This window comes from Coloeus monedula, assembly GCF_965178545.1.
Source record: "Coloeus monedula genome assembly, chromosome: 11".
In the NCBI taxonomy this organism is placed as follows: Eukaryota; Metazoa; Chordata; class Aves; order Passeriformes; family Corvidae; genus Coloeus; species Coloeus monedula.
In genome coordinates this window covers 8,469,805-8,496,606 of record NC_138791.1, presented here as the reverse complement: position 1 = coordinate 8,496,606, position 26,802 = coordinate 8,469,805, and the positions used below count along the sequence as shown (strand labels likewise).

The 26,802-nt window shown below is 35.7% G+C and overlaps 1 protein-coding gene across 1 annotated transcript in view; it reads left to right on the top strand.

The window, feature by feature from the left end:
- The window catches only part of DNAH12 (dynein axonemal heavy chain 12), a 57,835-nt gene that overhangs the window by 26,801 nt on the left and 4,232 nt on the right, over positions 1-26,802 (top strand). Inside the window, exons 35-67 of the mRNA XM_082288749.1 lie at positions 83-271; positions 926-1,077; positions 1,784-1,922; positions 2,010-2,176; positions 3,240-3,495; positions 3,688-3,987; positions 4,698-4,876; positions 6,425-6,617; positions 6,705-6,866; positions 8,199-8,393; positions 9,218-9,351; positions 9,589-9,751; positions 10,199-10,279; positions 11,362-11,538; positions 11,920-12,051; positions 12,482-12,571; positions 13,554-13,694; positions 13,829-14,070; positions 14,410-14,557; positions 15,405-15,550; positions 15,947-16,161; positions 17,068-17,260; positions 18,093-18,285; positions 18,713-18,885; positions 19,383-19,523; positions 20,622-20,780; positions 21,781-21,925; positions 22,753-22,903; positions 23,168-23,421; positions 23,960-24,100; positions 24,896-25,033; positions 25,913-26,146; positions 26,561-26,746. Coding sequence (XP_082144875.1) covers positions 83-271; positions 926-1,077; positions 1,784-1,922; positions 2,010-2,176; positions 3,240-3,495; positions 3,688-3,987; positions 4,698-4,876; positions 6,425-6,617; positions 6,705-6,866; positions 8,199-8,393; positions 9,218-9,351; positions 9,589-9,751; positions 10,199-10,279; positions 11,362-11,538; positions 11,920-12,051; positions 12,482-12,571; positions 13,554-13,694; positions 13,829-14,070; positions 14,410-14,557; positions 15,405-15,550; positions 15,947-16,161; positions 17,068-17,260; positions 18,093-18,285; positions 18,713-18,885; positions 19,383-19,523; positions 20,622-20,780; positions 21,781-21,925; positions 22,753-22,903; positions 23,168-23,421; positions 23,960-24,100; positions 24,896-25,033; positions 25,913-26,146; positions 26,561-26,746 — 5,709 coding nt within the window. The remainder of the gene's footprint in view (positions 1-82; positions 272-925; positions 1,078-1,783; positions 1,923-2,009; positions 2,177-3,239; positions 3,496-3,687; positions 3,988-4,697; positions 4,877-6,424; positions 6,618-6,704; positions 6,867-8,198; positions 8,394-9,217; positions 9,352-9,588; positions 9,752-10,198; positions 10,280-11,361; positions 11,539-11,919; positions 12,052-12,481; positions 12,572-13,553; positions 13,695-13,828; positions 14,071-14,409; positions 14,558-15,404; positions 15,551-15,946; positions 16,162-17,067; positions 17,261-18,092; positions 18,286-18,712; positions 18,886-19,382; positions 19,524-20,621; positions 20,781-21,780; positions 21,926-22,752; positions 22,904-23,167; positions 23,422-23,959; positions 24,101-24,895; positions 25,034-25,912; positions 26,147-26,560; positions 26,747-26,802) is intronic.

Sequence of the window (26,802 nt, the reverse complement as noted above, 5' to 3'; positions counted from 1 at the left end):
GAATTATATTTGCTAATCAGACTGTACAAGGTGTGTAATATGTCAATTTATGAGACAGTTACTAATTTTTTTGCTCTTGCAGGGTTGTTTTGCTTTTGCCACAATCTGGTCCATTGGTGGGACTTGTGATGGTGACAGCAGGACAATTTTTGATAATTTCTTGAGGGAAACTTTGTCTGGAAAATCTAAAACAAATCCTGTACCAGAGAGTTTGGGAAAGTGGGAGTGTCCTTTGGAAGAGAAAGGCTTGGTCTATGACTACGTGTATGAGGTAGGATTGGCTTCTGCATCCACTAAATAGATTCTTACTGTCATAATAGAAGGAAAATACAGCCAGGTGGGTATTTTAACTTTTTGAAGCCCGTTGGATGTTGTAGAGTGTTGGTTGGATTAAATCCTACAATGCATTTTTATTTCCTTTTAAAATACCAGTGTACTGACCATTTTTTTAATGAAATACCAAGATGTACATTTCAGTTATATTTGTATTACTGCCACAGTATAGTTCTTTTGTAACTCAAGCTCAGTTGGCAGATTCAAAACTGCTTTTGTATAGAAGGAATAACGTGGACTGTTCAGAAGGAAAGCAGAATATTAAGCCCATAGGTAGTTTGCTTATGTTACAATTTCTGTTTGTGGTGTCTCTTAGAAATGTTCTTCTCTTGTTGTGGTTTTCTGTGTGTGTAGATTTTTTTGTTTGTTTTCACTGAACAAAATTTTAAAGAAAAGAAAGGAGTCTCAGTTTAGGTATGTACTTTAGTACTTTATTAGTGAGGTAAAGCAAACGAAATGTGTGATCTTTTGAAACATCAAATATTCATTAGTTTATTAAAATCCATTATTTTAATTTTTTGAAAGTGAGGTAGTAGAGAAAACCCTTCATATATATAACACCAGTCTGTTCTACATCTGTGCTTCTTCCTAGCTCAAAGTCAAAGTAGGTTGGGCTCACTGGAATGACTTTATTGAACAAATTAATTACAGTGATAAAAATGTGAAGATTCAAGATATTATAGTCCCAACCATGGATACAGTTCGCTATACCTATTTGCTAGACCTGTTCATTACCCATGGAAAGTAAGTTGCTTCACTACAAATTTCTAAAGTGAAATTTGATCATAGGTAGAAATATCTCTTATTCTTTTCTTTGAGTTCATTGTTTGTATCAAACCCTCAGTTTATTCGGCCGTTTTAAAACAGATGTTCACTACAAACAAAAAAATTTGCCCAGCAGTCTGGTTTTATTTTTTTTATGAAACCTTATTATAGTCTAACTTTTGTATTCTCATTCTGATGATGATGTTAGGACAGCCCAAAATTTTTTGCATCCTCTTTCTGCTTTGGCAATTAAATACATATTTTAATTTATTTTCTTTGATTAATCATATCAAAATCAGTTATATTAGCCATGATCAGATCATATAAGAGAATGAAATAAAAACCAGCCTCAGGTTCCAAGGCTGAAAGATTTAGGAAGTTTGAATCAATGCAAGACCTATCACAAGAGCTTTAACTCCCATGTGTTCATATACTTCAACACCAGTAGAATGAGGAAATGAGAAATGTTTATTTCCCCTCCCATTTTCTTGGTGGCAGAAGCAAACTAAAATTATGAGAGGGTTTAATGAATGCATTAGAACACTCTGGTTTCTTCTTTAGGCAACTAATGTTTTTAGAGGTAGAAAAAGAAGGGCAAGTTAGTAAAACCTTGGACTTCCAGCTGCATTTAGTTTACAGTGTTAGGTTTCTGCAGTCTGTGTGCTTTATTTCCCTCTTTGTGAAGACCACTGCTTCTAGTGGGACCAACAGGAACTGGGAAATCTGTGTATGTCAAGGACAAGTTAATGAACAACTTGGAAAAGGAGCGCTACTTCCCCTTCTTCATTAATTTTTCAGCTCGAACGAGTGCCAATCAGACCCAGGTTAGTAGAACAGATCATTTATGTCTCAAGGAGATTGTGGATATGAATATTTAATCTGTGTTCTGAATGATCCTGTTTGCATTGCAGAACATTATTATGGCCAGGCTGGACAAGAGGCGCAAAGGAGTCTTTGGCCCTCCAATGGGAAAAAAATGCATTATTTTTGTAGATGATATGAATATGCCTGCTTTGGAGAAGTATGGGGCACAGCCTCCTATAGAACTTCTAAGACAGTTCTTTGACCATGGATTTTGGTAATTATTTGAAACACAACTGAAATTTTTTGTTGCTGTATTTGCTGTTATACTTATTTATTCCTTACAATTTTATTTTCAAAACTTTTTTGAAGTGGTTTGTAAATGTTAAGGTAGATTTAGTTTATATAAAAATCCATTTTTTAAACTTGAAGCAACTTGTATGTTACTCTCTAAGGACTTCTCAGTTTGGGAAATTGATGATCAAATTTGGTTTAAGTTTTTTAGAATGTTCTAATGCTAAACTTTAGCAGAGTGAGTATACATTAAATAAAATTAATAATTTATGCCTTTATGATTTTAATTTTTTTCCCAGTGCAGTTTCTTGTTCTTTTTCTTTCTCTTCCTCCTTAGAGTTCGCAGCTTTCTGTACACATCTATATATATCCAGTTATATAAAACTTCTGATTTTATTTCTTATGTTGGTTTTCCCTATTATCCATTATTAGTCACTAAAAATTTTTTAACAAGATCTCAAAATATTTTTTTAAAATTCACAATGAAATCAGATCTGATAATAGTCATGAAATAAAATAAGCTGAAGGTCTTCCCTGCTTTTGAGGTTTGTGGCTTTGCTTAGATTGGAAGATTGGAGCAGGTGTTTTCCTGAGTCTGGATCATTCTACAGTTCCAGGCACTTCTCAAATACAGCTACTCTTGTGATTCCAGGCACTGCTCAAATATCTGTTGCTCTTAAATAGGGATAATATATCTTGACAAGTTACACTTTTAATACTCATGTCAAAATTTCATACCAGGTTTTATGGAGTGCAATTTAAAAAATAATCTTTTTTTTGGGCCAGCAAATGGTATGTTAAGATTAACTGGTACACAGTTACAGGACTAGTTGTTTTTTGGTTTTTTGGGGAGGAGGGATTGTTTGTTTTTAAAAATATAAAATATATAGAAATACATTATATATTATGTAATGCCTATTATTTTAAAAAATATTTTTAAATACTTTTTTATGCATGCAGAGAGTAGTCTGTCATACAGCTGCATTGAAGGTGTAACAAATGTGTTGTATCCATATCTAAATGTCACATGGCATTTTATTTTGAAGGTATGATTTTAAGGACACCTCTAAAATCACCCTTGTTGACATACAGTTAGTGGCAGCTATGGGGCCTCCAGGCGGTGGGAGGAATCCTGTCACCCCTCGGTTCCTGCGGCACTTCAACATTTGCACCATCAATTCTTTCAGTGATGAAACAATGACACGCATCTTCTCTACTGTAGTGGCTCTTTACCTAAGGACCAATGACTTCCCTTTTGACTTCTTAACAATTGGAAATCAAATTGTCACTGCCACTTTAGAGGTAAGAGGCAAATACCTTAATGGAAGTTTCCTTCAATTTGTTCATTAAAGTTCCTTTGGCTCTACAATAATGTAGTGTGAAGGGATTTTTTTGAGAAATAACATTTTAGAAGACATTTAGGAGTTATGATAATAATGCAGTCAGTGTTAATTTTTTTTAAATTTTGTTGTTCTCTGTTCTTTTTGTCTGAAGGTGTATAAGAAAGCCATCAAAAATCTTTTGCCCACACCAGCCAAATCTCATTATACCTTCAACCTGCGTGACTTTTCACGGGTTATCCATGGCTGTTTGCTCATTAAGAAAAGTGCAGTTGAAAACAAACATGTGATGATTCGGCTGTTCGTGCACGAGGTGTTTCGGGTCTTCTATGACCGTCTGGTGGAAGATGATGACAGAGCCTGGTTGTTCAATCTAGTGAAAGATATTGTGAAAGAACATTTCAGAGAAGCATTCGATAGAGTTTTTGCACACCTGAAGGAAGGATCATCCCCTGTGAGTATCATGTTTAACCTGTTGCAAAATAATTCCCTTATTGCAAATTTAGGACTAGAAATTTAATCATAGGTGAAATTCTGATTCAAATGTGCATGAAAGTTTGAGTTGAATTTGGCAAAATGGCTTAATGAGGAAAAAATGTAGAAATGGAAATTGTTTGGGAGGGTTTAACTGTTGTATGTAAGCATTCTATTCAAAAAATATTATATCTAAAATGTGAGTAAACTTACTAATTTTCCTTAAAAGAAATTTGCGCATCTGCATCCTGTTATTGTTATTAAATTTTACTATCTAAAATCCTGTATAGTTGTGTTATATTTTATGCCTTGTCTTCCTTTTTTCTGTTGTTTTTTATGTCCCTTGTAATTTCATTGAAGTATAGAAGAAATAACTTTGTGGTCTTAGTTGTCCATTTCATAATATACATCTGTATGAATTTGGTGTAATCTGAAGGTCATGATTATGAGATGGTTAGTGGCTATTTGAGCCAGTTGTCTTCCCAGAACAAATTAAGAATAAGTGTATAGTTCAACACAGGAAACATAATTTTGAGGGGCGTGTTGTTTGTGAGTCAAAATATTTTGGAGTGCTTATTCTTTTGTCTGGGGTATTTGTCTAAATTCTCCTTTGTTTTCTAAAGTTCCAATGAGGAATACATTCATTAAATATCAAACTTGACTTCATAATTTGTTGAATATTTACCATAGGTAACAGAAGAAGACATGAGAAGTTTGTGTTTTGGTGACTACATGGTTCCAGAACTTGAGGGAGACGAAAGACTTTATGTTGAGGTTCCAAGCATTGAGGAGTTCAGTGATGTTGTGGAGCAGTGTCTGGATGAATATAATCAAACCCAGAAAACAAGAATGAATCTTGTCGTTTTCAGGTGTTTATGATCTGTGTTATTAAGAGCTTTAAGCAGTAGTTGATAATTCAGTATATTCAATTTTATGGATTGTGGTTTTTGGTGTATCTCCTCCCCTTCATGCATCCTTAAAAATGTTTGTGGTGTAACACCTTTTTGGATGGAAGCAAACTGATTTTTCTCTTATGCCTCTCCCTATCTGAAAGTAAATAATAAGAAGCTTTTCTCTTAAGTGGCTTTGAATATTTGTCTTAGTTGTTATGGAAACATTGTGCACTGCCTCAGGTAGGTGCTGTACTTCTCCTAGGCCTCTGTCACCAGTGAAGATGGATGTCACTGGACTTTCATTTCCCAAGGACAAGCATCCCAAGAGTGAGATGTTCACAGTCATAGCTGTCTGTCTACTTTGTTGTTACTCAGCACAGCTGGTGCTACAGCTAATCCCGTGAAATTTTAGACTCTGCAAGACATTATTGTTACCTTAACTTGTGATCATGCAGAGCTACAACCGAGAGAGATTAGGAGGTCAAACTCCTTCCTCCTCCCTATTGCTAGAGATTACTGCCTCTTCATATTTGCCAGGGTGGCTTGACACATAAGTATTTCGTGAAGGTGATTAGGATTACTTAAAACACTCCTAATATCAGCTTATTTTAGTCTAGGTCATTTTGCCAAGCTGGATTTGTGAGTGCCTGTATATACAGCTAGGCTGGGACTTTGAAGAGCTGGCAGCCTCTGATCACAGGCCACTTCCTGGGTATAGAAGCAATATTGCAGTGACCTCACTGAACAGCAGCCAGGAGAGCATGTTTGACTGTAGCCTTAAAGTTCAATCTCACAGATAACATCTGAATTTGTTTCCTTTATTTATCTAACCAGTAAAAATAAACAGAGTTTATCTTTCTTGAAATGCTTGGAAATTTTTTTGAGACCGCTTTTGATAGCTGCTCAGCTTGCTTTAATTACCCCATGTCCTATGCCTAAGCAGGTGAGCTCCTATAGGCCTCGCTGCATATTCTGAGATAAATCATGCTTGAGTTTTGACAAGGACTCTCAGTAATGTGCAGATACTGCTTCCTGAGGATGTTCCAACATCAATCCCACACATAAGTTATAAATCACTCTCAGAGGTAGAGGGGAGGGAAATGTTTGTTGATAAAAACCATGTTCTCCCAGTGGTTACTTTAAAAAGCTGTTTAGGTTGCTATACTTCAAGAAAGTTAAAACTGGTAATACTGCTGTGATCTTGAAGTAGAGAATTAATGTTTTTCTTTGCCTTTAAGACATTTATCCTTATAGTGCTCCTGTTCTTACCTCTGCACATTCCTTTTAGTAATTTGTAGTAATTTAGCTAAATACTGGTATTTGTAAAATAGAAGAATTGTAAGTTTTACTTTATTTTGTGGTTCATGCTCACTCTCTTTCTTCCTCTTCCTCTCTACCCTGCCCCACCCTGCATTCAGAGATGTGTTTTGGGGATGCTACTCCTTGATTTGTTTCCCAGGTTTATAGGTGCATAAATGTACAGGTATTTCTGCTCTTGTTGTAATCAACACATTCCCAATGCAGGTACATGTTGGAGCACTTGTCTCGATTAAGCCGCATTCTGAAGCAGTCAGGGGGGAATGCTCTGCTGGTTGGAATGGGAGGAAGTGGACGGCAGTCTCTGACTCGCCTGGCAGCGTTCATGGCAAGAATGTGTGTTTTTCAACCAGAGATTTCTAAGACCTATGGTACAAACGAGTGGAGAGAAGATCTGAAAGTGAGTATTAATAACCTGTCTACATTTTGACTTAATTCTGAGGAAGGATATTTTGGAATGTACAATTTTAACTGTCTTGCATTTCAGAGACTTCTGAAGAATGCAGGTGTAAAAGGCTTGAAAACTGTATTTCTAATCACAGATGCACAAATTAAAGAAGAAAGCTTTTTAGAAGATGTTGACAGTCTCCTCAACACAGGGGAGGTACCCAATCTTTTTCCAGCAGATGAAAAACAAGAAATTGTAGAGGTATCTTTAGAAACTCTCTTTAATTTCACCTCCCTTTTAATCTACTTGGACAGTTCAGTGTGAAATGTGGCTTTTGTGTATTTGCACGTAATTCTGTGACTTCTTTTTGAGACCTTAGAAAAATAAACCAGTTATTAGTAAACTTATGCAGTAGCTTATGCCAACTACAAGCTTTAATTCTGACCTAGCACTCTGTTCACAAACACATTAAGTTGTGCAAGTAGAGAACTTGGTTGTCCACAAATACCCTATGGCTGTAGTTATTTTTGTAGGATATTGTATAGGAGAAGAATGTACATCATAATGTTTTCCTTAATCAGTGAAGTGCAAAGATGTGATGTGTTTATTAGAAAACATGGCCCACCTTTCTCAATAGACTCCTACTCTCTGAGGCACTAGGGCATTGTTAGGCAGAATTTCAGTGTTCTGACACTTTTACTCAGAGACGAGGTGGGCAAAGGTGCTCCATGAATCTAGGATTAGAAGTAAAGATGCAATGTACTCAGGCAAATTAAAAAAAAAATTAACTGAAATCAGACTGGGATTTTCACAATAGCAGTCACAATTTGGGAGGGAGGGGTGTCAATCTTTATACGTCAAGTTGGAAACTTAATGTTAGCAAACAATATTTGGAAATGTATGCTGTGCTGTCTTCCTATCTCTGTGGTGTTTTTAATAAATTACTTAAGTATGCTTCTAGTTGACTTTCAAAGTGGTTCTTAGTATACACACAAATTTTCTTTATTGCAATATCTGTATCACTTGATAGATGTTACTACATGGTTTTTTTGCACTTAAGTTATGGAGCATGTTGATACCTGGATTTGTGTATCTTTCAAAGAAGTTAGATTATAATTCTTGTGATCTTTGTCTATTAGTATTTCATTCTTGCCAGGTACATAGTGAAAATATTAAAATAATATGGCTCTTTTCCAATTTTACAGTTTGTGTGAACATATTCAGTGGGTGTATGCTGGAACTTGGTTGCTTTCCACAATGAGCAGCTGGACCAAAGTTGGTTTTTACTCATTTAAATCTGCTCCCTTAAAAGAATTCTTCTTTTACTATATTGTTAGGATTTACTCTCAGTTGCTCAGAGCAGCAGACAATCATTTCTAGACTGAGTTGTCAGGGCCACAGATAAATAGTGCAATCCTGTTCTCTAACAGTATTTGCTACTTGTTCTGGCTTTCTACTTTATTTTGCCTGTTTCATTTCCACTAAAAAATTTTATTTCCTGGTGATGCTACCATTAACAGAATTGCTACAGGACTTCAGATGTGCTTAATGACAATTTATATAACATTTTTTATGCTATGTATTATTCCTAAGGGTGTTCGTGCAGCAGTTCAGGCTGGTGATAAAGGTGAAGAACTCAGTCCCTTGGCCTTGTTTGCACTTTTTGTGAACCTCTGCAAAGAAAATCTCCATATTGTGGTGGCATTCAGCCCAATTGGAGATGCTTTCCGCAATCGTCTGAGACAGTTTCCATCACTCATCAACTGCTGTACTATTGATTGGTTCCAGGTATGGGAAAATACTTATATTATTTCCTCAAAAATCTGCTCCAGTTTTCTAACACTCTGTATTTCTAAGTGCCATCAGATTTTCTTTTGTCTTCCTTGTAGAAGTACTCATTGTTTTTCAAAATTTTAAAATTCCATAGACCTTTTCTTTAATATTTTGGGAGCTCTTTGATGTGTGATCTCAACATTTCTACAACTAAATAAAGTTAATTTTTTTTGCTGTAGATTTCTGAAGTGTGAATAGTCTTAGTTTGATGATGGCAATTTGTAATTTTATTACATAATGTGTATGTTTTAAAGGACTAGAGAAAACATTTCATTGTGACTGTAAAATGATCTTAATTGTGGCTGCCTATTAAGCAGGTAATTATATATTATTCCTTCCATCTGTTATAGGAATGACTAGCAAATACAAATCCTGTTGCTTATCAGTAGATCTTTGATAGCAGAATAGAACTTGGAGAAGCAGTATTGGTGTAAGCAGTATTGCTCTCAATTAAGCACAGTTAGCTCTATAACTTGGCCTCGTGCTGATGTCAGTGAATTTTTCTGCCAAAGGATGAAATAGACACAGAACTGTTTAGATGGAATGTTAATATGTAGCTTTGAACTAGAAGACCAGCCAGGAGTTGCCAGAAAATATTGCATGGGTGGTGACCTTGCTGCCTGAGCTAATCGACCTTTAAGTCAGTTCATTGTTCTTGCAGCACACCTGGGACTAGTGTGTCTCATTCTGGTGGTTTGAATGGTAAAAACTGATTTTGATGTTTGAAGACTGCTAACAGTTGAATTTTACAAATTCTTCCCTCCTCACTTCTCCCTCAGCCGTGGCCTGAAGATGCCCTTGAACGTGTGGCTAGTAAGTTCTTAGAAACACTTCAGCTCACAGACATCGAGCGTCAAGGAGTTGTGCCCATCTGTAAATACTTTCATACTTCAGTTTTGTCACTCTCTGAAAGGTCAGTCTATTGCTTTTCCAAACAATCATAAAATAGTAGGCGATTGAGTTTCATTATTACTCATTTATGTATTAAAAGTTAACACAACTATTTGCCTCCATAGCAAGGATATAAGTCTGTTGAAATTGTTAACGCCTATCAAACAGTTACATCACTTTGCTAACGTTAAACTAAGAAAATAAATCAAAAAATAAATCAAAATTTAAAGTTACGCTTTCTTTATTTCTTTTTTAATAGGTTCTTACAAAGTCTGGGACGCCATAATTATGTTACTCCTACTTCTTATCTTGAGCTTATTGCTGCATTTCAGAGACTTCTTACTGAGAAACGAGACAGCGTAATGAAAGCCAAGAAGAAATATGTGAATGGACTAGATAAACTAGCTTTTGCTGAGTCACAGGTGAGTTAGGACAAATACGGAACTGAAAATGGAAAACGTTTGTCAAATGCAGGTTTTTTTCTGGAGAAGTCAGTCAAAAGTGTTACTTCGGGTTTTGTTTAGCTCAATCTGCAACAGCAAAACTAAGAAATGTATTTCGCCTGTTCTTTCCTACAATCACAGAACTTATGCTAGAGGCCACCTCTAAGCATATATTGTTAGGTAGATATGAACAGAGCTTCCCTTTCCTTGGTGGTTAACAGGTGACTGTAAGTGAGCATAGTTCTTAAAATTAGACATTGTAAATAGGAGATAAAAATAAGTCTTGGAAATGTTTTAATTTGAAACTGAATGTTACATCCTTCTATCAATAAATTAGTCATTAGGGAAAATCTAGGTCTTAAAAAAATTGTTGGAAATTGTGCTTGACCCTTCTGGATCCCACCTGATTGTTTTGCATATGCATAGGTTGGTAGGATGAAAGAAGAATTAATTGAGCTACAGCCCAAACTGGAAGAGGCTAAAGTGGAAAATGCAAGCATGATGAAGGTAGAGTTGTACAAATACAGCTTTGTGGCTTTTAACGTAAACATGTGTCTTATTTCATTGATGTGTGACTTTCAGAAAGTAAGAGTTGAGTTGAGGTTTTTGAGCTCACTTCTTGTTTACAGAGGTTTCCAGTATTGTGAAACTTGCTATTTATGTTTATATCCTTAGAACAGAAAGAAAATTTCATTCTTTAGATAAAATACATTCTCTGGATATACAGTCCTTGCCTAAGCTCCATGCTGAAGAATGTTAGAGGAACTTTCATGCTAATAGTGGTTAAATCAGGTTTCCCAAGTTGATTCACAAACAATGTGAAAACCTCAAATAGTTTTTCCATATGCCCAGCTATGACAAAATAAACAAGAACAGTTTTGCACAGTCTGTCTTTGCATGCACAGGGATTATATGTTTGATTTATAAAAGGACCCTAAACCCAGTTAATTTCATGGGAATTTAGTGGGATTTAGGATCAAAAATCTTGGGTGTTTTGAGAATTCTGTTATATGAAAATATACACATACTTGTCTTGTAAAATGTGACTGTCGCATCACCAAAAAAGCATGATTTAATTGACATGTTATGCACTTGTTTCTGATTCCTAAGTGTTTTTACAGATACAGTGATACCTCTTCTACCTCTAAGAAAACTAAATCTCACTTCCCTAGAACTGCAAAGGGAGTTGGATAAAGGCTTGACTTATCCCTGAAAAGAAAATAAATTTCAATAGTCAATGTTAAAGGCTGTGAAGCTGTGAAAACTCCCTATAAAAGCTAGTCATTTTTAGTTACAGCCTGATGCACAAACATGAAGAGTTTCTTGTCTCCTGAACTTCAAACATATTTTAAATAGCTTTTATTGAGAGTCATCTGATACCATGCAGTTTATCTACTGTTGAAACTCCATGATGTTGCAAAATGCTAAGAAATTATTCCCTTAACATAAATTGAAATTATGTTAAAATATTTTAAAACTTCAGTATTCTCTTTATGTTTTACAGTATTCCATGAGTCCTGTAGTAGCTAATTTCAATTTATTTGACCATTCATGGTACAATATAAAGCTCACTCATGGTTTTTCTTTAGACTATAGAAGTAGAATCTGCAGAAGTAGAAGAAAAAAGAAAAATTGTAAAAGTGGATGAAGAATTTGCTACAGCAAAAGCTGAAGAAGCTCAGGCACTGAAAAATGAATGTGAGAGTGACCTGGCAGAGGCAATACCTGTCATGGAGGCTGCAGTTGGTGCTCTTGACACTTTGAAGGCAAGCTGATCTAAATTTCAGCATTTGAAAGTGTTGTTTAACTCTCTAAAATGAACTAGGAATTTAGAAGAATATGAGATAACTTAGATGACACAGAAGTGTATAAAAATATTCTGACCTGGAATTTTTAAAACATAATTTTATTTAATCATTAGTTTACTGTTTATTAGCATTTATTTAGTTTTTATTTCCCCTGCATAAGGGATATTGATGGATATTGTTAATCGTGATGGTACCACTGTATCATCCCTTCTAAAAGTCCTCTAGTACCACTCGTTCATTGGTAATGGTGTTATAATTCTTCTTTTTTTCTGTCAGTTCATTTATTGGGTGCTGAGACATAATACTTGTCATAATTTTTACATGTATTTTTTATTTTAGCCTTCTGATATAGCAGTTGTCAAGACAATGAAAAATCCTCCATCTGGTGTCAAACTTGTCATGGCTGCTGTCTGTGTCATAAGAGAAAAAAAACCTGAAAGAATTTTAGATCCTTCAGGATCTGGAGGCAAGGTAAAATGGCAGACAATTCTCTGAAATAAAAATTTAATTCATGTTCTTCTCAACACTTATCCAAAATACAAGATAACCCATGGTCCATTAAAGTAGTCAAGTACTTATAGCCTCTACCCAGGATTTTACTGAAAACTTTCAGAATTCTTTATTTTCCAAATTTTGTAATGTGCCAAATTTAATTTGCTTTACTAATTTCTTGAGGATAGATAATACATAACTTCCCTGAGGCACTGTTTACTTTTTGGCTTTAAGTATGATTGGAAGGAAATGTTTGATCTGACAGACTTTCTGCTTTATTGGCTTCTCAAGGAGATACCAAGTTATCATTATTAAATATTAATGAGTTTTAATTAAAAGAGGTTTGTAATTTTTTTGTATGTGTATTTGTTTTAAAGCCTGAAAAGGTATTTCCTACTATGTTTTGTAGATTTTGGATTATTGGTCTGCGAGCCAGAAAATGCTGGGCAACATCAATTTCTTAAAGGAGTTGAAAGCCTGTTCCGAGAAACCCATTCCAGTAAGGCTTTTTCAGTAATTTTTACCATGCAGACACTTTCTTGCAGGGGAAGAAAAAGAAAATGAGAAATACTATAGTGGAGAGATCATTTGTCCAAATTCAATTAGTTTATTCTGAACCTGTGTCCTCTTAGCCTCATTTCACGTATTGTGTTTTGGGAGGTGATTGGGGCTTTTTGGTGGAACCAGTGGACGTTTGATCCACATCCACCCTTCCTATGCCTTTTTCTTTTGCTAGTTTTTCTAGATCAGTCATTCAGCATTATAAACTTCTTTTTATAATTGACTGCCCATTGCTGCCTTTCTTAACATCTTTTTCTAATTGTATTATTTTGATTGAATGAATGATGACAAAATGGGTAATATTTTGTTAATTATACTGAAAGATATACAATAAATGCAGAAATGTGCTAGCTATATAACCTTCCAAATATGATCGTTTCTCCCAAAGGTCTTGCTATCCAAGAGTGTGATTTGTGCTCTTTGCTGAATTCACTGGAAATGGAATATGCTTTGTCCTTAATAGAATATGCTTTGCCCTTTATAAAACTGATCCCCAAAAGTAGGCACAAACAGTTAAATTTTGCATTACATTAGGAGAAATGAATTTTTATAGTGATCCCCAAAGTTGTGTATTGAGAAGGAGATAGCAAATAATGAAATCGGTGTGTTTTACACAAAGGGCTGTGTAAATTAAGGCTTCTATGTGACTGTAATGCTCTTAGCACTTAGGGAGCTGCCACATGGAAGATACAGCAAATGCGTGATTAGAAAGGATAAGGATTGGATTGGAAAATGAAAACGGAAAAAGACCATGAAACATGATAGGAAGATCAAAAAAATCAAATGAGCTGTGATTTCTACAACAGTTAATACTGAATAGTTCTTTCTTATTTCATTGTGTAGAGAAATGGCAATCAATCAGTTCAATTTTGAAGTGTCAGCCACGAGATCTGATGGGCTATAATGCTTTTGTTATCCAGGAGGCTGTCATGCAGAAGATTCGGACTGAGTACCTGACTAATCCAGAGTTTGATCCACAAGTGGTGGCTAAAGCTTCCTCGGCAGCAGAGGGTTTATGCAAATGGATTAAGGGAATGGAAGTGTTTCACAGGGTGTCAAAGGTGTGGTTTTGATCCTTGCACCTCGGTGCTATGGAATCTTCCTTTGCTCCATGTATTCACCCTATGCATTTTAGTTAATAATAAAGCTACAAAAATGTACTGAAAGCATTTGTTTATTGGTTGTGATTGAATAGGAGATTGAACCCAAAAAAGAACGTTTAAAAGTGGCAGAGGAGTCCTTGGCAAAGACAATGGAACTATTGAATCAGAAGCGAGAAGAACTTGCAGCAGTTGAAGGCCGTTTGGCTGCTTTGCAACAAACCTTCGCTGAAAAGACGGAAGAAAAGGCTCGTTTAGAATTCCAGGTTGATTTGTGTGCTAAAAAACTGGAACGAGCCGAGAAGTTGATTGGAGGCCTTGGTGGAGAGAAAACAAGGTCAGGTTAAAGTTCAAATATCAGATAAAACAACCACTGTAGAAACAGAATTTGAAATTCAGTTCTCTAAGCCTTTAATGCTGTATTTCTATCTGAGGACTGTAACACTAAAGAATGTCTGGGCCCTTGAAATATTCCTAATTGTTTGTAACATAAAAATTAGGGCAGCAACATTGGGAGAATTGTAGAGAAAATCTCTTCAAAATGAGGTTTTCATATTCTTCACCTATTCTCACCTAAAATGAACAAGGTAATTTTAAACAAGTTAATTTTTAACATCAATATCATTAATGTGGAGGTTTCAGCATGACTTTTTTCTGTATTATCTGCTTGTCATAGATGGAATCAAGCTGCACATGATCTTCAAGAGGAATATGATAATCTGACAGGAGATATTTTGATATCAGCTGGTGTAATAGCATATCTGGGAGCTTTTACTGCTGGCTTTCGACAAGAGTGTACCAAAGATTGGAGCAAACTATGCAAGGTTAGAAGGTTATCTTAGAGTTAAATAAATGTTTGGGTTTTTTGAGACTGCTGCAAAAGGCTTCAAAAATCCCTTGTAATTTATTTTATATGAGCCTAATAAACCTCATGGGTAAAGCAATGGAATCAATTCTGCTGATCCAATATTTTGTAGATTTGAATTTAATTAAATCAGCGACTTTACCCCACGCTTAAAAGTAGGATTTCAGAAAACTGGAGACCATCATTGATTTTGTAAGGCTTGATTGTTACTGAAGTAAAATCTCATCATTTTCTGTATTTTGCCTTTAAATGAAAGAATTAAATTTAAAATGCAATTATGTGTCATGTAAAATGTTCTGTAACTTACACCATCAAATATTTTTATGTTAATTAGATGGTTGATTGTGCTGTTTGCAAAGGGACTCTTCCAACGTACTTATATGAATGCCATAATTCATCAATCAAGTGATTTGGAATCACTTAAAAATGCATTAAACAGTAACAAATCAGCGTTGGACTGCTGTACTGAGTTAATAGAAGATACAATTAGATATTTCCAGCTGTGTATGAATTTCTTGGGTCATAACTTTGTGTAACAAACCTCCCACATTATGAATGTACCAAAAACTGGACAAATCTTACAAAACTCGAGGAGAGAGTAAATATTAAGTGGGAAAATGTAGTTAATTATTGAAGGTATGGTTTTATTTTCCCCAAGATTTTTACTTACACATGACCTATTTCAATCTCTTAAAAGAAAATGCACATCGTCATTTTTGGATTGAAGAGGCATTTAATAAAGATGCAAAGAAACACAGAATAAAGACAAATGTTTATTTTGTGGGTTTTTTCCCCCTCTTTTTCAGGAGAAAGATATCCCTTGTTCTGAGAATTTCTCTTTGAGCAAGAATCTTGGTGACCCAATAAAAATAAGAGCCTGGAATATTGCTGGTTTGCCAACTGACGTATTTTCTATAGACAATGGGGTCATTGTTGACAATTCAAGTCGTTGGTAGGTGACAAAAAGGTTTAATTTTCAAATCCAAACAAGTTCCCACTTTAAAAAAAAAATCTCAAAACAATGTAGCTTCTGTAGAGCAATATAATTGAAAAAGGAGTGGAATCTTTATATTCCAGGGGGGAGGTAGAGCAATATTTTACAAGAATTCTGCATTCTGGTTATTTTATGAAAAATGTTAAACGTTTTTTGCGGCTTTTAAAACTATTTCTGCTATTACTTTTCGAATTATTTAAAAACACTTATGCATCCATTATTCACTGATGTCTTAAAAAACCGTAATTAAATTGTATCACTTCTTCTTGACAGTCTGATACAGAAACATGTTAAATCGTTTAAAATTTTGAAAAATGCCTGCAAGCACTGAGAAAACTGTCCTGTATTTTCTAGGCCATTAATGATTGATCCTCAAGGTCAAGCAAATAAATGGATCAAGAATTTTGAGAAGGACAACCGTCTGAATGTTATCAAGATCAGTGACACAGATTATATGAGAACCGTGGAGAACTGCATTCAGTTTGGGACTCCACTGCTGCTAGAAAATGTTGGAGAAGAACTAGACCCATCTCTTGAACCTCTGCTGCTTAAACAGACTTTTAAACAAGGTACAGCAGAATTGACTTAGAAGCCTGAAGGAGAGGACACTGATGTTCAGTTTACAGTCTCTGGCACTGCCTGATGTATTTCATATTGCTCTTCTCTTGCCTTACTTCTGCCTCTGGTAAGAGCAGGGTAATTGCACAAGAGCCTGAAGTTTTACTTTTTAGTAAATGTCATTCGTGTCTATCATGATAATGGTTTTATGTGAAAACCTTCACCATATCAGTATAGGAGACTAAAGTTCTGCGAAGGGAACATTGTCAGTGAAATTGTTTTGCTTGTTCATTTTGATAATATTTAATTATTATTTAATTATTAGCATTAATATTTGCTAAATTTTGCACAAATCAAGAAAATCTGTCAAGGCATTTTGCTTAAGGTATCGCTTTCACTGTACTTAGCAAGTACTATGAATTTGGTTTTCAGCTCTTCCTCCTATTAGATGACAGAAAAGGGCACAAAAACAAAAGTATTCCTTCCTTCTTACCTAGTTTGTCTTTATTGGTTTTCTTGTTCAGAATTAAGAACAAAAGGAAAGTAAAGCTCAAACACTTTTTTTTTTCCTTGTGGTTTCCTCTTTCACACAAGTAATTCAAGGAAAGAGTAGTCTGTAAGAATATAATATTTGGGAATAACTCCACAGCTCTCTGTTGCCATCTCTAGTTTTTGTATATGCAAATTGGAAGTACAGTAGTAATTGGATTGACTTGATTTCATCTGCCAAGAGTGATAAGTGGCCCCACTGAAATCTGTGAGAATTTTTCAGACTATCAGATATATTTACTTATTTTTACTTTTCAGGAAATTTGTCATTGATGAGATGTTTGCTTCTATTTAATGACAAAAGTATTTTTTTTTAATTAATAATTGGAGTAGATAAGTTTTCTTAATGTTTCTCTTCTTAACTTTAGGAGGTGTGGAGTGTATTAGGCTTGGTGAGAGTGTTATTGAGTATTCCCATGATTTCAAGTTTTTTATTACCACAAAACTAAGAAATCCACACTATATGCCTGAACTTGCTACAAAAGTTTTATTACTCAATTTTATGATAACACCAGAGGGACTTGAAGACCAGCTGCTAGGTATTGTCGTAGCAGAAGAGAGGTAAGTCTCTCTTTATGGTAAACAGCCATTAAAGGTTTTTATGGCATAATTCCAAGGAAATGAGAAATTAATTTATTGTATAGAAAAATGAATGTTACATGGTGTAAATGTTGCTCAGAAACAGCTTTAACTAAAAATTTAAAAGTTTATTAGGGAAGTGTTAGGGATAAGTGTCCACAAGTTAATTAAAATAGCAGATGTGAAGTAGTTGTTTTTTCATGGCAATTTTCTCCTGAAATATTCCTTGAATGCTGGAAAACTATGTAAATATTATTTGGAGTTTAAATCATTACTGTTATTTTTCGATGTGACTGAACTGCCAGACAAGGGTGCAGAATTATGAGGATTTCATTTTAATTTTGTATGAAATAAATGCAAAGTACCTCTGAAACTGATTATGGATCATATGTGAACCCTCACAGAGGCACAGGGAAGTAATATCTGGGTTGAACAGACATGTCTGTGCAATTGGGCTAAACTCTGTTTGCTAACAAAAGTGTTTCCAGCAGTAAACTGGCTCTGCATATCACTTGGTGGGTTTTTTTTCAGGCAGTAGGGATATAGTAAAGGAGAACTAGGATGCACTGTCATTTGCAAAATGCTAAGATGTTAAAGATTAGATCATAATTTCCAAATACTGAGTAGAAGTCATGCAAAGAAATCTGTACTCACCAGTATAAATAGATGTTAAACAGTAAAACCCTGCTTAAACTGAAAAGAATATTCACAAATAACTTCCTGTAGGAAGAGGGAATAATTTTCATGGGCTTCTTTTGTAGCCAGTGCAAGATGAGCATTGACTGATTTTGGGTTTTGTGTTTTTCTTCATTAGGCCAGATTTAGAAGAGGAAAGAAATGCTCTCATTGTTCAGTCTGCAGCCAATAAAAAGAATCTACAAGAAATTGAGAAAAAAATTTTAGAAACTTTAGAGTCATCTGAAGGTGATATTCTGGAAGATGAGACTGCCATCCAGGTCTTGGATTCTGCCAAAGTCATGGCTAATGAGATCACAAAAAAACAGCAGGTAAGGAGTGTGTATGTGTACTTCCCTCAATAATACTGAGAAATTAAATGTTAAAATTTGCAGCCAGCAGAAGGTCTCTGAATTAGATGCATAGCACAAGGAGCAAATTCTGTACTTGTGAAATGGGAAGAGAAATAAAATTGGATCTGTTCTAGAATCTTCACTGGTAGTTTATTCAGCCTTTAAAATGTTTTAAAGCATGTGCATCTGTAATGCAGGTAAATAGATCAGGCAGTACTGGGGTAGGGCCAAGTGCTCATTTTGCCTACTGGGGTGGTGCCTTGTGGAGCAGAAAAGTCACGTTACTCTGGTATGACCATGCTGTATAGAACTGTTTCAGTACTATTACTAAATAGTAATGTTTCTGTAGAATATTAAGAGTATTAAGACTATCAAAAGCTGCTTGTCCCCTGCTGTTGATGTGCAGATTGCAGAGAAGACGGAGCTGAAGATCGCGGAGTCGCGGGAGGCGTACCGGCCCGTGGCACAGCACTCGGCCGTGCTGTTCTTCAGCATCGCAGACCTGGCCAACATTGACCCCATGTACCAGTACTCCCTCAGCTGGTTTGTTAACCTCTATGTCAGCTCCATTCATGACAGGTAAAGAGAGTCTGCTGTAAAAAAAGGGGGGTTTGTTCTCTTCTTATGAATAGTTCTCTCCATTTGGAAACAATTTACCTCCTTAAATGCAGGCTTTTGAAGGGTTGTAATTATTAATGAATTAATTGCTCTTTTTAGTTACTGTTAAAGTAAATTATGAACTGTAAGCACATGCCATATTTAAGTATTTTTAAGAATGTGACTTAAAATGTGAAGTCGGTTTCTGACATAGGCTCCATTATGAACACTAAGTGCCAGCATTTAACTGTGGCAAATTGATTTCAGCTCATTATTTTGCTTGGGACTCTTAGAAGTCTAAAGTCTTTCAAAAAGACAGGGAGTATAGTTGAAATTTTGGAAAAACTGGCACCTAAGTCCCTTGTGGAGCATGTGGATCTAATAGAAATCCTCCGCAACCCTAAAGAGATGAGATTTCTCAAATGATTGCCCATGTTACTCAGTTTGAAGTCTCAGTTTCTCACTTCTTCTCTTCTTAGTAATAAATCCAAAATTTTGAAGAAGCGACTTCAGCATCTAAATGACCACTTCACCTACAATCTGTACTGCCAAGTGTGTCGTTCCCTGTTTGAAACAGACAAGCTGCTCTTCTCATTTTTGCTGTGTTGTAATCTGCTCATGTAAGCTCATTTTTGTGAAGTCTCTTACTAACAGAAATGAATTATTTTCTTATCATGGAAGCAGGTACTGATGAGCTGGGATGTTCTTGTGCACACTGATAATAATGCCTTTGAACTATGGTCATGAATACTTTGGGTTTCCTAAGATGTGTAATATTAACAAATGGAAGGGTATCTGCATGTATCACTACTAAGGACACATTATGAAAAAAAAGTGTGTCAATGGTTCTGTCAATGATAAATCTGTCTTTAAAGAATCTGGGTAGTGTTCCATAGCATCCTTATGTCAAAAACAATTGCTATTATTTAAGAAAACATTTTAGAATAGGCAGTAATGTGCAATGCCAACAACTTCTAGTTTTTTTTTTTCATTTTTCTCTTCTCTCTCTGTTATCTTTTTGCAAAACATCATGAGATCTCAGATGGAGTCTTCTCCTTTCCACCATCTTTTTAGTTTTCTCTTCCTAATTTTGTGTGAATACATTATGAAAGGAATGATATGCTCAAAATTGCACAACCATAATGTGCATACTTAATTAATTGCAATGTGTACTCATCTGTACATGGATGTTCTTCCTGGGCCAGTTTGTAAGCCTACTGTAATTGCAGAACACATTATTTTCTGCAAAGCCTTTAAAAATCAGGAATAACTGCACTTAAAAAAAAAAAAAAAAGGCAAGCATTAGGAATAAGTTCTTCACCAAAAGCGTTGTCAAACACTGGAACAGGCTGCCCATGGCAGTAGTGGAATCACCATCCCTGGAGGGATTTAAAAGCTGTGTAGAGGTGGCACTGAGGGACATGGGTTAGTGGTGGCTTGGTAGTGCTGGTGCAACAGTTGGACTTGATGATCTTAAAGGTCTTTTCCAACCTAAAAGATTCATTGATTCTAAGATTTACCTCTTGAAACCCTTACTTTAGTCTGAATCAGACATTTTTACCATGCAGTTTTTAAATAATATAGAATATTAAGATCTGATCTCAGCTCTTACTGAAGTAGAAACATTTCTAAAGAGCAGTGAAGTGTAATTAAATTAACAACTATTCATATTATGTAAAATTGTATCTCAATTACTGATTTTTTTTTTTTTAATATAGGGCTAATAATGAAATAGAACATCAAGAATTTTTGTTCTTACTAACTGGAGGTGTGGGTCTCAAGAACATCCACAAGAATCCAGATCCATCTTGGCTATCAGATAAGAGCTGGGATGAATTATGTCGTGCAAGTGAATTCCCAGCTATGGGAAGACTGAGGTATAGTAAAATACTGATGTGAATTAGCCTGAATTGGTTTTGACCGATACATATGTAACATGCTGAAAGAAATGTTTGCTATATGTTTTCCAAATCAGTGCCAGAATGCCAATGGGATAAAACCAGCCCCCTTTTTTCATTATCATGTTTGCTTCACTTACTCCAATCAGTCAGATCACTAATGATAATATTATTTAATAAAACTGTTTTTTCTAAATTATTGAGGCATTGCCTAACGAAACTTTTCCTTTGAAATGTCCTCTTGATAGAGGAACAGTGTTTTAGGGGTTCAGTGAAAGCCAGAGGTGGTACATGTAGAATTCCACTGCAGTTCTGGGGAAGGAGTTTTTGTAGTAAACTCTGTTCTCCTGAACTCAGTACAATTTCACCCTGGGTTTAAATAGGATTTAACCCTAAATGCTGGAGCCAGCATGGTTGTAAAAGACTTCCATAAAACAGCTAACTGAGTGCAAGTATTTGGAGCATTTGGAACTGAGTGTAGTAACACTGCTCTGTTAGAAGTTCTTTGAGGTTTTGTGTTTTGCCCCCTTTGGAGTTTTAGTAGCAATGTGGATGATGATCCAGCCTTAAAATAGCCTGAGGGTTTTCCCATTGCAGAGGACATACTCTGCATGTTGCATGAAGGAAAAGAATTTTTTTGCCTAGTTGAATTTCCTGGTAATTTTCTTCAGTTAAAGTGTGGTGTTTTCCTGAAAAAGTGGAGGCATAAAATTCACCCAGACCTATGAAGGTCCAAGCAGTGCTGACTGGAGGAACAGACAGAACTTATTGTCAGCTTGGAACCTTTCAGGTGGAGTCTCTCCTCAGCAGCATGGTGGAAAGAGATTTTTCACCGTTCAGTATGGAGAAGCTCAACCGTGGGATTATTTTCTGATATAGATATGAGGTGGCTTAAATGACAATACAGTGTAGTTTGCCTTTGATAAATGTAAAAGAAAAGACTCCAGGTATTTATAGTACTTGTGGTTTTTTTCTCTAGGAGTCATGTCTCTGAAAATATAGGTGAATGGCAAAAAATGTATGATAGCAAAGAGCCTCACAACTTTCCACTACCAGCAGAGTTGAATGATACATTAACTGAATTACAGAAGATTATAGTTCTTCGGTGCTTAAGACCAGACAAGGTAAAATGATCCATTATGGAGTGTTTGTAGACTGCCATGCCTTGTAGCATAGTTTGCACTGCCTGTTCCAGTAAGTCATCTGTTCTTCATCATATTTATTAAGAAAGTAAATGCTATTCTTATTTTTCAAGTAACCAATACAAACACCACAAGCATCAGCTGAAATCTCTTTTTCTGATGTGATTTAATGAACCTTTTGGAGGATTCTAATTTTTGTAGTTTTTTTGAAGTATTTGTTTGTGGCCAGGTTGTTCCCTGGTGCATCCAGTATTCTTGAGAACAGGACATATTAGCCTGAAAAAAATACATAGGGTACCTACTACCATGTGCTTTCATACAAAGGATTTTTAAGGCAAAAAGAGATAAAGTGTGTTGATTCCAACAACCAAGATGAACTTTTAACAAATTCTGTCTTTGGTGCACTTAACAAACAAATTGTATTGCATTTTCTTTATGAACTATCAGCGTTAGAATTTTAGGCATGTTGCAATTGCTCTCTAGAATTAATTAAAAATAATTACATTAATATTTTCTAAGGGAGAATATGCTTGTCCTCCACATCAGGAAAAGCCTGAATCAAAGTCTTAATGTTATTTGAAGTACATTATTCTTTATTTTCTAAAAACATTATTATTCCTATTGTAAGGAAAAATTAAGGGGGGAGGTGTCAACAAGAGGTGAAACCTTTGCTTCTGGATCATTCTGCAAGACTCAAATCTCTGGGTATCAGAGAAGTGTCTGTAGCTTTAGGAATTTGGCATAAAAGATGGTGTCAGATTTGCAGTTATGTCTATGTTAACGGTTTGTATTTGCCTTTTTTTTACCAGATTGGTCCAGCCATAACAACATTTGTTACTGAGAAACTGGGAAAGAAATTTGTAGAGCCACCGCCTTTTGATCTAGCAAAAAGTTACTTAGATTCAACTGCTACAGTCCCTTTAATATTTGTGCTGTCTCCAGGAGCAGATCCCATGTCTAGTAAGTATACATAGAAAGAGAGAACAGAAATGTAGCACAGCTTTTCAATTTACAGGCCTGAAATTCCCCTTCAATGCACAATGAGGATTATTTTGCACTTCTGCAAGTAAATTTGAGTGCATTATGTCAGAGTGGTAGAATTCTGTGCCCCTTAAAAATGGGAATTTGTATGTGCATGTAAACAAAATAGTAATAGAAGCTTTTCAATATTTTTTTTCTGACATAACTTCTTTTTAATGAAGAATCTTGTGCTTTCGGTTCAAGGCCTCCTGAAATTGGCAAATGACAGAGAGATGGTAGGAGATAAGTTTCAGTCCATCTCATTAGGACAAGGACAAGGACCAATAGCTACAAAAATGATTCAAACAGGAATGGAAGAAGGAACCTGGGTTTGTTTACAAAATTGTCATTTAGCTGTCTCCTGGATGCCAATGCTGGAGAAAATATGTGAGGAGCTTAACAGTGAAAAATGTCACCCAGAATTCAGACTTTGGCTTACAAGTTACCCTTCACCAAAGGTATATGTATTGCCCAATAATCTCTGTTTAGGGAAAGTTGATGGCATTTTTAGGGAATTTTTATATACCTGAATGAGCTGATAATACAAAACTTCTCTGAAATGTAATGAGGCTTTGAAGAGATAATTTAACCAAAAAAGGAAATTTAAAAAATAATTACAAACATGATAATATCAAGCTTCCTTTGTAATATTTTGATACTGTGATGTTCAGTGTTTTGTGTACTACTCAGTGGAGCTGCACTCTGTCAGCATATATGATTAAGAAGGTTTTTTTGCTCTCACACAAATTCAAAAATTTAATCTTGCGTTTTATTTGTGAAGTGTTGAACACCAATAAAACATTCTAAAATACAGGTTTGTTATTTACAGCAGAGTCTTAGTTTCTTGATGCCTTGGAGAATTTTTTATAAGCTGTTGATCTTTAAAATGTAATTTTTTGCAGATAATTGTTTATGTAAAACAGAACAATAATATCTTTTTAATATAGAATCTGTTCCATGCTTTCTGAATGCAGTTTTGCTATTTTTTATTTGTAGTTTCCAGTAACCATTCTGCAGAATGGGGTGAAGATGACAAATGAACCTCCTACTGGTCTCCGGTTAAACCTGCTGCAGTCATTTCTTTCTGATCCTATTTCTGATCCTGAATTCTTTGCTGGATGCCCTGGAAAGGAGCTGGTAATGTGCTTATCTCTTGAGAAGTTTTTGGGGTTTGGGGTTTTTTATCCACAGATATATTGATTTCTGTCCAGTGAATAATTGCAAACTAAAATTTTTACTATGGTTTTGGCAATTAGGTTTTACAGTGATAAAGTTAGTTAGTTAAGAGTTACCTCTGCCAGGTAATTTAATGTAGCAGTATTTAAAATGGTTTCTTAGGCTTTATTAAATCACTTACATGTTACACACACATAGTACACAATGTACATGGACTCTGAACATTGATGACAAGGGCATGTCTGTCATTATTGAGGTGATAAGCACTGAGGAGACCTTTTCTTGCTACCAGGGACCAAGTACTGCAGTGCCCATACATCTTATTGATCCCTGGTGAACCACTTAGCTAATCATTACCTGTGAAGGAAGTGAAAAACAGTGGGATCAGAGATATGAGTTATCAGTATGCATAGGTGTGACTGCACCTAAGGACTTGCATCAAAAATACATTTGTACTGTGTGTTTGTCTAATGAACCTTAAAAATAAATACCTGGTGCTATTGGAATTCTTATGAAGTCAGTTGTCCTATACAGGAAAGAACATCATGGTACTTGAGGAACTGGTTAAATGTACTTGCATATGTGGCCCTGTGTGTGCACTTGTTCCCAAGGCAAAAGCCACAAGGTACTTAGTGGTGGCCTGGATTTATACCTGGATGGAGCGTGGTAATCCAAAGGTGCTCTCTGCACAGCTTACACACTACCATGAGCTTATAGACTAGTTAATAATGCTTTTCTCTTTTGCTTTTCTCAAAGATATGGGAGAAACTGCTCTTCGGAGTTTGTTTTTTTCATGCTCTTGTTCAGGAGAGAAGGAAGTTTGGGCCCCTTGGTTGGAATATACCCTATGGATTTAATGAGTCTGACTTGCGAATCAGTATCAGACAGCTGCAGGTAAAATCATTGATTACCTCCTAAACTCTGATCTTGCCAAGCACAGCTGGGAGTCACAAGGAGCAATACTGTGAAGTTACTTTCAGTGTTCATAGATATTCAGGACTTCAGCTGTAAAGGCAAGGAATGTCAATCATATTATAAATATTTTCAAAATTACAAATGACGCAAAAAAATCAGATTTTTACAGACATATGGAATATAATGAACGTATGTGAGTATTATAAAAGTTAAATTAGTTGTGTACAAGAGCTCACTGTTGCTCTACTCACTAAGTAGCACCATGTTAATGACAGTCACCTATTAGGGTGGTTAGTAGGATGAAATATTTTTTACATGTGTACTGGTAGTTAACAGAACCTCAGACTATTCTCCTTCCCTGAGATGAAATGCTGAACACTACTTGACCCTGAACCTATTCTAGGTACTGTGTAGAAAAGTCAGGAGAGTTAAAACTGAATGACAGAAGTTGAGGCTGAAGATTGGAAAGTTACCAAGAAGTTAATGAAAGAAATTGGAGGGTACTGAAGATTAAAAGATAAATTAAGTGAAATGCATGTTTATTTCTGGTGCAGAAAAGTGTCCATCTACAAAGCTTAAACTGGATAAACCATCCACTTGTAAATAAATCAAGAATGACTTGGATGACTGAGTAATTTTGATATTCATAAGAGGCTTTTACTATTAATTCCTCTTGATTTTAAACAATAATTTAACCTGAAAATAAGATTTCAGAATTTGAATTTCCAACAGCTAGGGAGAAAACTCCAAAAACTGCAGCTTACACACTCTACAGCTTCCAGCGTTTCAGTCTGTTAGGTCACACTGTTGTTCTGCAGATGTTGCAAGTCTCTAGAATTGCTCATATTTCTGTTTCAGTTATTCATCAATGAGTACAGCCACGTTCCTTTTGAAGCTGTCTCTTATCTAACTGGGGAGTGTAACTATGGAGGTCGAGTGACAGATGACTGGGACAGACGTTTGCTGCTGACAATGCTGGATGACTTCTATAACCCAGATATAATTGAAAATCCTCGTTACACTTTTTCTCCCAGTGGCAACTACTATGCTCCACCCAAAGGCACATATGAGGAGTACATTGAGTTTATTAAGGTGAAAAGTAGCAACGAGATTTTGCACTGTTTCGATGATGTGCTAAGAAAGCAATCCTTAAAGGCTTCTCTGCCTTAAAAAGGCAGTTTTGCAGCACATTAAATTGTGTGCTCAGGTTCCTGCCTGACATCTTTGTATGATCCTTGCTATGATCTAGAATGTTTCTGAGAGGGGATTAATAAATAGATTGGAGGACATGTAGCATAGACAATTGAGAATTCCTTGGAAATGGCTTTCTGTATGAGAGGTGGTGGCTCAATCAGCAGTAATTCTGGCTGCAGATACCTGCCACTAAGGTCCTCACTCACCTGCAGTTGAAGTCAGTGGTAGTTTTTCACTCGACTTCTTAAAGAAACCTTGGATCAGATTCCTGCTGCTTAATGTCACACAGACTTCTTTTTTATTTTGTCCTAGAATCTTCCCTTTACTCAGCACCCAGAGGTATTTGGCTTGCATGAAAATGTGGCTATTGCAAAAGATCTTCAGCAAACTAAGACCCTCTTTGAATCTCTGCTTTTAACACAAGGAGGAGGCACTCAGGGAACTTCTGGGGGTGGTGACAGCACTCTTTATGCAATTGCAGATGATATTCTCAGCAAGGTATTGTATTATACAAATGACTTCAATTTCTCTTTTTACAAAGTAGAAATTCCTTA